Raw genomic sequence first — 10,190 nt, 5'->3', positions numbered from 1 at the left:
GGATTTCTCCTTCTTTCCTCCGTCACCTTCCCCCCGCCCCCGTCGGGCGACGGGGGAGCCCTGGCGGGGAGTATTTTTCTCTGGCGGAAGGATATCAATAAGCAGAGGGTGTGACCCTGCCGGGAGTTCCCTCAGAGGCCTTTTGGCGCCAAATATAAAATGGCGGCGGCGCCTTCCTGAGGCGATGAGGGAGGTTTGGTGCTTTACAGAGCCCTGACCCCCTCGATAGGTCAGTGTCTGTAAATGTATATGTATATTTAGGTATGTATATGTGCGTATTTCAGTAGTTTGTGTGTATCAGTCCCCTCTGAGTATCAAAGATTGAGCCCCCCTCAGGGTGCCGGACCCCCCTCTCCTCACTGTGTAACCCCCTCAAGTGCCCCTGACCCACTCAAAATGCCCTTTTTTGAGGTAAATTCGGAAGTCTGGGGCCTTCTTCTTCCCTGGGGTGTTTTCCTGTGGGGCTTGTAAAAGCTGAAGTGTAAATAATATCCTTAATGCGCTTAAATTAATCCTTTAGGCTTAGTTTTTCCACACTTAAGTCCTCCACAGCAAAGACACAGGGGTCAGTTCTCAGCTCACCGTAAAAAGATTTAAAACTACTTAAATCCGTAGAACTTGATGCCAGTCTACATGTCCACAGGAATATGTGTGTTTTTAACTGATTTTATTTAAGGTTTCATAATAAATACTTCTCCTGCAGGTTTTCCCAGCTGGGAACACAGAAGTCAAACAGCTCTGTAGAGGAGAATTTACATTTTTCACCTCTGGTTTTACACGGATGGTTCAAAATCAGCACACTTGGTTATTTCTGGAGATTACAGGAGAGCTGCATTCCATTTTCACAGTAGAATGCAGATTTTTTTTTTCCAACTTTTGCCTATTTGTGGCACTTTTGAAGTGCTGCCTCGGCCCGCCCCCAGCCACGTTCCCCTCTCAGGACAATTTTGGGATGCTCCACATCACTTCACCCCAATCAAACCCAAAAAAAGCACATTCAAGAAGACAAACCAATCCCAGAAAAACAATCTTGGGGGTGGAGGGGCGAAATAACGGTTTAAATTGGGGTTTTCTCCCCCCATTTTGAGGTGATGCTCAAAAATAAACCTCAGCAGGTGAAGATCTCCCCGAAGAAAACTCAAGGCTTCCACTTGAGCAAATGCAGCATTTTTTTTTTGGTTATTTTTAAAGTGGTTGATTAATTGGGTAGGAAACCTGAAATATTTCCTTTTAGTAAGATCAAACTAAATTCTCCATCTTCTCTTTCAGCTCAGCCCCTGTCACGGACCCCATGATGTGCCTGGTGTCTGCCCCAGCCAGGAGTCACGCCGGGAATAAAGCACACGAGGCATAAAAAGATGAAAAAAATCAAATTTGGGGCAGTGAACACCCAGCCTTGACCCCACCCACCAAGGTCAGAGCATTTCCATGTGTTTTTATACTCCTGGCCATCATTTTTTTCTGCCTGGACTCAAGCCCCAAGACTCAAAGCGATTATTTTTCTCAAGAAACAGGTTCGTGCTGATGCCCTGGGCACACCCCTGCCTCTTCCACCTTGAATTCCCGAGGGGAAGGGGAAGGGATGAGGCGGATTTGGGAGAAACTGGGTCAGGGGAACGCAGAGGAGGGTCAATTCCCACCGCTCCGATTGCACAAATGAGAGTTTCTTAAAAAAGCACATGAGAAATGAGGTGAAAACGTGTCACACGGGGCAGGGACACCCACGGTCACACCGATACCCCCTCAGCACCTCCCAAACACAGAGAGGGGGCAGCAGGAGGGGCTCTTTCTGCCCCCTGCCCTCCTATTTGCCCCCGGTGTCGTTACCCCCTCCTTGCCAAGGAGGGAGGGAAAGGAGGAGGAGCGGGGAGGGGCTGAAGGTTTCTCAGGGAGCCCATCACCGTCAAGCCCAGGGTGAACTGCTGAGTTAATTAATTAGCGATGGCAAAACCGCCCAGAAACAAACAAAAAAACCAACCCAACGACCCCCCTGAAGCGACAAGAAAACCAAACCCCGGCGGAAAAGGGGGAGAGCAGGGAGGAGGGAGGGGCGAGGAGGGGCAGGAAGGGCTTCAGATGAGGTCGAAATCCAAGGAGCTGATGCTGGCGATGGGAGCCCGCCAGAAGTTGAAGGTGTTGAACTGCAGCAGGGTGTCCTCTTCCTCCTCTTCTGGGGACAGGTCCTGGCTGAGCCCACGAGCTGAGCCCACGAGCTGGCCCAAAGCCCCTGCCTTGGGCTTGTAGAGGGCCATGTCTGCCAGCCCCAGCCCCTCCAGCTCCGCCACGTCCAGCCGCGGGATTGGCATCCTCCAGTAGATGAAGGAGTCGTACTGGCTGCTCATGATGGTGTCCAGCATCCTGGGGCTCTGCAGGAGGGCAGGGGGAGAGGAGAGGGGGAGAAAAGCTCGACCGACACGCAGCAGTTGCCTCAAAGCGGCTGGAAAATCTCAGGTGTTGACTCAATCCCACAAGACACCCCCCCAAAATCGAACTGCTGGCGGGGCTGGGGAGGTTTTTGACTCCAGGCTGGGTCTAACTGCAGATCTGAGCCCTGCCAAGGCTTCACCTTGGTCACAGCCCTTCTCTGTGCTGTGATTTGGAGGTGGGGGGGGCAAGGGACTTGTCACCCCGTGCCTCAGTTTCCCAAAGCGCAGGAGGGAAGGGCAGGGTGGGGATCTGCTCCTCCTGAAATCCACCCTGAGGTGCCCCCCACATCCCGCTCTGCTGGGAGGGAGGGAGGGCAAACAGCATCCAAATGAACTGATTTTCCATGAGACAGCACACAAGGGTCTCTCCCTTTCCCTGTGCCGGGCAATGAGGGGAGGGGGGAGTGTCCCTGCAGGTCCCCCCTCCATCGCATCGCCCAGAGGGCCATGCCAGAACCCTCTGGAAAGGGCTGGAAGCAGCGTGGCTCGGTGTTCCCGGCACACCCCACCCATCCCCGCCACGCCGTGCTGCCGAATTCCCCCCGCCAGCCCCGCCCCGATCCACCGAGAACTGGGAAAGAGCAGGAGGAGACACACGGATCAGCTGAGTCACCGCCCGGCTTTTCCCGGCGGGATTCTGTCGCTCACCTCCATCGGAGGTGGGGAAAAATCTGAATAACCCGAAACATCCTCTTTTTTTTTTTTTTTTCCCGCTGATCCCCCTGTTTCTGTTGGAAAGCAGAATTCCAAAGGATGACTCAGGCGTACCTTGGACCGTGCCCTGCCTGTGCTGATGAGCAGCTGCTACATTTGAGATTCCCGATGTCACTCTGAGGCAATGAAAGGCTCCCGTGTCACCCCTTCGGGGCAAACCGAGCCACGGGGCTTCGAAAGAGTCTCTTCCCTGGGGGGATTTATCCCTGGGGATCCATCCCCGGGTTTTTGGGGTTTCTTGCTGCACAACGGCAGCGAATTATTTTGATGGTGATGGGTGTTGTGCACATGGATTTTAAGGCTTCAAAGGGGAAAAAAAGGGAGTTTAGTGACAAGGGGAGGGGGGAAGGGAGTTAAGTGACAAGTAAAATATTCAAATATCCAGTAAAAGGGAATGAACATGGAGAAAAAAAGCCCTCCTGTGTCTCGTGTCACCAAGAAAGAGCATTTCCCACGGGATCAGCGGGGTCTGCTCATCCCATGGAAGCAAAACCACCTTTTATCCCCTTAAATCCCCGCTGGCTGTCACTTATTTCCCCCGAGAAAATTACACACACACTCCCTCCACCCAAATTCCTCGCTTTGCCAAAAGCATCCTCTGGCTTTTCCCATCCCCCCTGCCCCGCATCCCTTTACCTGCGCCGAGGGCCGGGTCGGAGGGATGCGCTGGGTGCCGGGCGGGCTCTTTGTGCCGGGGGCAGCCGCGGGTGTTCGTTCGGCGGCGTCGCTTTTGTCTGCGGGCGCGGCTGGGTCTGCAATGCAGCCCCTCGGATCGCCTTCCTCGGGGAGGGGGGGGATGATGATGGTGGCAGATGAGTCAGCGGCTCCCACCCGCGCCGGGGGGGGGGAGGACGGGGGGGGCGGAGGCGCGGGGGGGGGGGGGATGCTGCGCGCTGGACCCCCGAGATGAGGAAGATGAGGAGATGTTAAACCCGCAGCGCTTCCCAGATCGCTCCTCAAACCTTCAGGTTTTTTTGGGTGGGGGATAACGGGGCGTTTTCAGTCTCCCTGGAGCCGGCAAATATTCCTTTTACCTGCAGGCGGAGGAACGGGGTGCTGGGTGCCCCCAAACCTTGGGAGGGCGCGGGGACATTCGGTTCCAAAAAAAACTGGAAAAGGGGTTTTTCTTATGGCTGAGACTGGGAGTATTTGGCCCTGAGGCCACACAGCAAAAATATCCCGGCTTTGTGTCCAAAGGCAGACACGGAGCTGGAAATAGAGGCAGACACCCAAAGCTGGCATCAGTGCCAGGGCTGAGGGGGGGGCTGCAAACCAGGGTGGGGGGCACCTCGTGCAGCCCCACTGCCCCCAGTTCCCACCCTGGGCTGATCCAGTGTCAGAGGGACAGTGAAGAAAACCCCGATGCGACCCCTCAGACCAGGGAATCTCCTGCCCTGGCACCCAAAAAACCCTTTTGTGAGGGGGGCACAGGCCAGACCCACAGCCCTGAGAGGTGAGAGCAGCTCTCGCCCTCCTCTCCCCGGGCTTTGCCCGAGATCAACATTCCTTCAGGGCTTGAGGGTTTTTTCCTCCCTTTTCCTCCCCATTCCCTGGTTCCCTGTGCGCAGCTGGTTGTGCCAGGGCTCGGCCTGCAGCCAGGCTATTTCTGCCTCCTCCTCCTCCTCCCCAGCGCTGTCATGGCCCAAGAGGATCCCACGTTCCTGCTCCAAAATAGACCCTCGGGCTCAGCTCGGCCCCACCAGCACCCGGCACCGGGAGAATTCCAACCGGGAGCCTGTGGCAGGATGTGGGTCCCTCTGAGGGGTTGAGATGCTGATTTTGGGGTTCCCCCAGACCCTGGGGGGCAGCTTGGCTGAGCAACTCCACAGGGAGCTGGATGTCAGCTCTTTGCTTCTCTTCGGGGTCTCTGTCACCTGCTCAAAGGGGTGGCTCACGTGTGACAACCCAAAACCTGCCACGTCCCTCTCCAGGAAGGGACCTGGGCCTGAACCCCCCGGGGGGACGTGGCAGTGGGGGCACAGCTTTGGGGTCGATGGTTTTGGGAGGGCTGCGAGGGGGACGATGTCCTCTGGCAGCACAAGGGCCAACGAAACGGGCTCTTCAGCTGGAACGAGGTCACAAACCCCTGGGGGATTATCAGCCAGAGCCACCAGCCAGGGCCACCAGCCAGGGCCACCAGCCAGGGCCAGCCCCAGGGCTGGGGCCAGCGTGGGACAGAGACCTGGCTGAGTGGGGACGGTGCTGCCTTGTTCAGGATTTCTGGAGTGGGAATGATGGGGATGGTTGGGATTCGGGGGCTGACATGGGAAGGGATCCTCTGGGGCTCCCCCCTGTGTGGGATGGGCACTGCGGAAGGGGACATCCCAGAGGTCACAGGCCAGTTTGGCCAGTGGCTGGAGCCACGGGGTTGTGTCAGCAGCGCCGTGGTGAGAGCAGTGGCAGGATCGTGGTGGTGGCAGGACTGTGACGGTGACACGACCATGGCAGTGACGGTGGTGGCAGGACCATGGTGGCGGTGGCGGTGGCAGGATTGTGGTGGCAGTGGCAGGACCGTGGTGGTGGCAGAACCATGGTGGTGGTTGCAGTGGCAGGACCGTGGTGGCAGTGGCAGGACCATGGTGGCAGTGGCAGGACCGTGGTGGTGGCAGGACCATGGTGGCAGTGGCAGGACCATGGTGCCGGTGGCAGAACCATGGTGGTGGTTGCAGTGGCAGGACTGTGGTGGTAGTGGCAGGACCGTGGTGGTAGTGGCAGGACTGTGGTGGCAGTGGCAGGACCGTGGTGGCAGTGGCAGGACCGTGGTGGTGGGGGCAGGACCCCACAGACGTTGTGCAAGCAGAAAGGCTCCGAGCTGGAAATGGTGAAACCGCTCAACACCGGCAGCAGGGTGGCCTGGGGTTCCCACGCCTTTGGGTGCTTCGGTCCCCCAAGGGCTCTGGGCACATGCATGGAAAAAGTGGGAATAAGGGAAATGGGAGCACAACCAGCACCTGGTGGGGATCCCAGCCTTACTGGGCACCCCCAGCCCTCCCAGGACCCCAAGAACACCCACTACTGGCACGCCAGGATTCTCCAGCCCTACAGGGACCTCCCAGTTTCCTGCTGGGACCCGGGGACCCCCAGCCCTCCCAGGGCTCCGGGGACCCCCCAGCCCTGCCGGGACCCCCGCGCCGTCCCCCTGCAGTGCCGGCGGGGCCCAAGGGAGGCCGCTGTGCCCGGTTCGGGCCGCGCCGGGCGGCGGGAGCTGCGCCGCGTCCGCACGGGCCACGCCTGGGGCTGGGAACGGGAACGGCACCGGGACCCCCGGGCCGCGCCTGGGGCTGCGAACCGGGAACGGGACCCCCGAGCCGCCCCCGGGGCTGGGAACCGGCACCGCGAACGGGATCCCTGAGCCACGCCTGGGGCTGCGAACCGGGAACGGGACAGGGACCCCCGGGCCACGCCTGGGGCTTCGAGCGGGGCACCGGCACCGGGACCTGCCCCGGGACCTGCCCCGGCACCCCCGGGACACGCCTGGGGCAGCTGCGAGCCGGACACCGGGACAGGTAATGGGGCCGCCAGCGGGACGGGACGGGACGGGGGTGCGACCCCGCGGAAGGGCCCCCGAAACCGCCGTAGGAAGGCGGGGAGCGGCACCGGAACGGGAGGGGGGGGGCGGCGGGACGACCCCCCCTTTGCAGCCCGCTGGTGGGACCAGGGAGTCCTGCCGGGACCTCCAGGACCACCGAGACCCCCAGCGCTGCCAGGACCCGCCAAGCCCACCAGGACCCCCCAGCCCCACTAGGAGCACCGCGGGCCCAAGCCCTGCCGGGACCCCCAAGCTTTGCCGGGACCTCTGGGGTCCCCGGACCCACCAGGACTCCCTGGGGTCTTAAACCCTGCTGGGACTCCCGAACCCCATCAGGACCCCCCCAGCCCTATCAGGAGACCCCCAGCCCTATCAGGACCCCCGGGAATCTGATCTCAGCCTTTCTAGGGCCGGGGTCGCAGCCACGACCACCCCACTCTAAGGAGGTTCACCCCCCCCTTTGCCGCCCCATCCCGGGGGTCCCGCGCCCGCAGCTGGGGCACCCCAGGACTCTCACCCAGCGTGTCCCTGTCTCCCTTCCGAGCTTCAGGAGACCCCAGCAGGAGCACCCTTGGAGTGGGTGACCCCCAGCGCTGGGGGGGGGGCTCGCAGTGGGTCCCCCCCCTCCTTCCCAGACCCCGGCGGTGACGCAGAGCCGAGCGGTGCTTTCCCAACCGGGAAGTCATTTTGTGAGTGCCGGCACAGGCCGGGCCTAAAGCCGCCCTCGCCGGGGCCACCCCGCGCCCAGCTGGGCTGAGACCGGACGCAGCTCATCGCAGGGGTGGGCTGAGGGCGTGTGGGGGGGCGTGGGACCCCCCCTTCCCCCCCCAGAGCGGGGAATTGGGGCGGCTGCAGCCCGTGGGACCCGCCGGCAGAACCGCCAGGAGCCGGGAGAGCGGCCGGAGCCCGCGGCCGGAGCCAGCGGCCACCGTCGCCCTTCGCTGGGCAAGAGGACGTGAGGCCCCGGTGGGTGCCGGGAGGGGGTCTGGGCTCGGAGGGGTCCGAGCAGGGGGGCTCGTGGCTGTGGGAACCCCTGGGGGATCTCTGGTGGCTCATACGAGGCTGAACCCACTCTCGGGGTTCCTCACGGAGCCCCTTCCAGTGCCCCCAGGGCTGCTTGCGATGGTGAATTTGGGGGGTACCCCCCGGCCGGGCCTTTCCGCCGCGCTGCCGGATCCGGGGCTGTGGCGGGGCCGGCCCCGGCAGCCTTGTTTCCTAAGGAAATCAGGCTGGGAAGAAAAGGCAACCCCCTCTTCCCCTGCCCCACAGCCGGGGGGAGAGGCCGGGGGTGCCGAGGATATGTCACAACCTGCCCGTTCTCAGCAGCCACGCTCGGGGATGGGAGTGCTGGGGAACGGGGCCCCGGGGGCCGGGAGCTCCTTCAGTCCTCCTGGCTGGGACACAGGGCCGGGCTGGCACTGGGGGGAGCGGGCACAGCGGGCACCCACCCCCCTGGGTGCCCCGGGGCCACGGGGATGGGCCGCGGGTGCTGTTCCGTGGGGTCCTTGGGGCCGGATCCTGCCCGCTGGCCCTGGCCGGGCTGAGGGTGGGACAGCGCCGAGGCTGAGCTCGGAGCACCCCCGTTCACCCCAGGGGGGTTAGACCCCATTTTGGGGGGTTAGCCCCCATTTTGGGGGGTTAGCCCCCGTGCTGGGGGGCTGCCACAGCCCCATTCCTCCCCGCCAGGAGCAGGAAGTGCGGCCCGGCAGCCGCGGACTTTGGCCCATCCGGCGTCGCCGGCGCAGGGGCAGAGGAAGGAACTCTTCCTGTTTGCCTCTGCGGTGGGTCCGGCACCCACAGGCCCAGCTCTGGCTCAGCTCGGCCCTGGGCCGACGCAGGGACTCTCCTGGCTCACCCGGGGCTGTGCTCGGGCCCTTCCTGGGCGGGTGAGTTCCGGGTGCTTTTGCAGCACAGGAGCTCAAAACCCTTGGGACGAAGGGAACCCCCGTTCTGGGGGCGAACCCCCCTTCCCAACACCCCCTCGCCTACCCCAGGCAGGGCCGTGGGGCTTTGGGGTAAAACCCCACCAAGCCCCTGTTTGTTTTCCCCCCCGTGTGCTCTTGGAGCTGCAGCGGAAGAGCTCAACCTCCGGCCCCTTTTCGGAAAGGCCGGGATATTTATAGCTCCCGGCTCAGGGAGTTGGGATTTGCCACGGCCGCCTCCATCCCCCCCATCCTGCCGCAGCATCCTTCGCCTGTGTCCTGCCCTCAGCCAGCCCTGGCCACGGGGAACTCTTCTGGGGGTCTCTGTGTGATGGCCAGAGTCCCTGAGGGGGTCTCTGTGTGATCCCTGGGGGTCTCCATGTGATCCCTGGGGTTCTTTGTGTGATCCCTGGGGGGTCTCTGTGTGATCCTGGGGGTCTCTGTGTGATCCCAGGGGTCTCCGTGTGATCCCAGGGGTCTCTGTGTGATCCTGGAGGTTCCCTTGGGGTCTCTGTGGGATGCTCAGTGTCCCTTGGGGGTCTGCATGTGATCCCAGGGGCCTCCTGGGGGTCTCCATGCAGTGCCAGGGGTCTCCTGGTGGTCTCTTTGTGATGCCAGGGTTCTCCTGGGGGTCTCCATGCAGTGCCAAGGGTCTCCTGGTGGTCTCTTTGTGATCCCAGGGTTCTCTTGGGGGTCTCTGTGTGATTCCAGGGTTCTCCTGGAGGTCTCTGTGCAGTGCCAGGGGTCTCCTGGGTTTCTCTGTGCGATCCCAGGATTCTCCTGGGGGTCTCCATGCGGTGCCAGGGTTCTCCTGGGGGTCTCTGTGTGATCCTGGGTTTCTCTGTGTGATCCCGGGGTTCTCCTGGGGGTCTCCATGCAGCACTAAGGGTCTCCTGGCAGTCTCTATGTAATCCCAGGGGGTCTCTCGGGGGGGTCTCCACCTCTGTTTGGTGGCTGGGAAGTCGGTTTGGCATCGATTTGGGGCGCTCAGGACCGCAGCCATCACCCCCCCTCCCTCCCCAGTGCCAACCAGCCGCCCCTGCCCACGCCGTGCCAGCCCCAGCGGGCGCCCCGAGGCCTCCCCATGGAGTGACCCCGCGGGGGTCTCAGCACCGGGGGGACCGTGGCTCCCACCACCAGCATGAGCGACTTCTGGCACAAGCTGGGCTGCTGCGTCGTGGAGAAGCCCCAGCCCGTGAGTACCACTGGGGGGGTTTGGGGAGGGGTCTGAGGGGGTCAGTGGGGGGCTCACGGCCTTCATCTCCCTCCGCAGAAGAAGAGGAGGAGGAGGATCGACCGCTCCATGATTGGGGAGCCCATGAACTTCGTGCACCTGACGCACATCGGCTCCGGGGACATGGCTGCGGGAGAGGGGCTGCCCATGGTACCCCCGGGGCAGGGCCCGGGCGGGGGGCTCGGCGCTGGGGGGGGCTGGGGGTTGCTTTTGGGGTGGTTGGTCTCATGGTTGGGTGGTGGGTCTTGTTTTTGGGGTGATGGGTCTCAGGATTGATGGGTGTCACTGTTGGGGTGGTGGGTCTCATGGTTGGGTGGTGGGTCTTGTTTTTGGGGTGGTGGGTCTCGTGGTTGGTGGGTGTCACT

At 62.1% G+C, this 10,190-nt stretch overlaps 2 protein-coding genes across 2 annotated transcripts in view; one reads left to right on the top strand and one right to left on the bottom strand.

Annotated features, from left to right (window-relative positions):
* Positions 1-1,963: 1,963 nt before the first annotated feature.
* Positions 1,964-4,032, bottom strand: MLLT11 (MLLT11, transcription factor 7 cofactor). The gene is made up of 2 exons (XM_027703557.1): positions 3,777-4,032; positions 1,964-2,366 (listed from the first exon to the last, which is right to left on the bottom strand). The coding sequence occupies exon 2, from the start codon at positions 2,355-2,357 to the stop codon at positions 2,073-2,075; it is 285 nt and encodes a 94-aa protein (XP_027559358.1). The 5' UTR covers positions 2,358-2,366; positions 3,777-4,032; the 3' UTR covers positions 1,964-2,072.
* A 3,281-nt stretch (positions 4,033-7,313) lies between these two features.
* The window catches only part of CDC42SE1 (CDC42 small effector 1), a 4,573-nt gene continuing 1,696 nt past the window's right edge, over positions 7,314-10,190 (top strand). The window contains exons 1-3 of the mRNA XM_027703556.1: positions 7,314-7,635; positions 9,615-9,786; positions 9,865-9,975. Of these exons, the coding sequence (XP_027559357.1) occupies positions 9,733-9,786; positions 9,865-9,975 (165 nt within the window). The 5' untranslated portion in view covers positions 7,314-7,635; positions 9,615-9,732. The remainder of the gene's footprint in view (positions 7,636-9,614; positions 9,787-9,864; positions 9,976-10,190) is intronic.

This window comes from Neopelma chrysocephalum, unplaced genomic scaffold (genome assembly GCF_003984885.1).
Source record: "Neopelma chrysocephalum unplaced genomic scaffold, ASM398488v2 Primary Assembly neopelma1_239, whole genome shotgun sequence".
Classification (NCBI taxonomy): Eukaryota; Metazoa; Chordata; class Aves; order Passeriformes; family Pipridae; genus Neopelma; species Neopelma chrysocephalum.
Note: the sequence above shows the minus strand (reverse complement) of the source record. Positions and strands in the feature narration are given on the sequence as shown.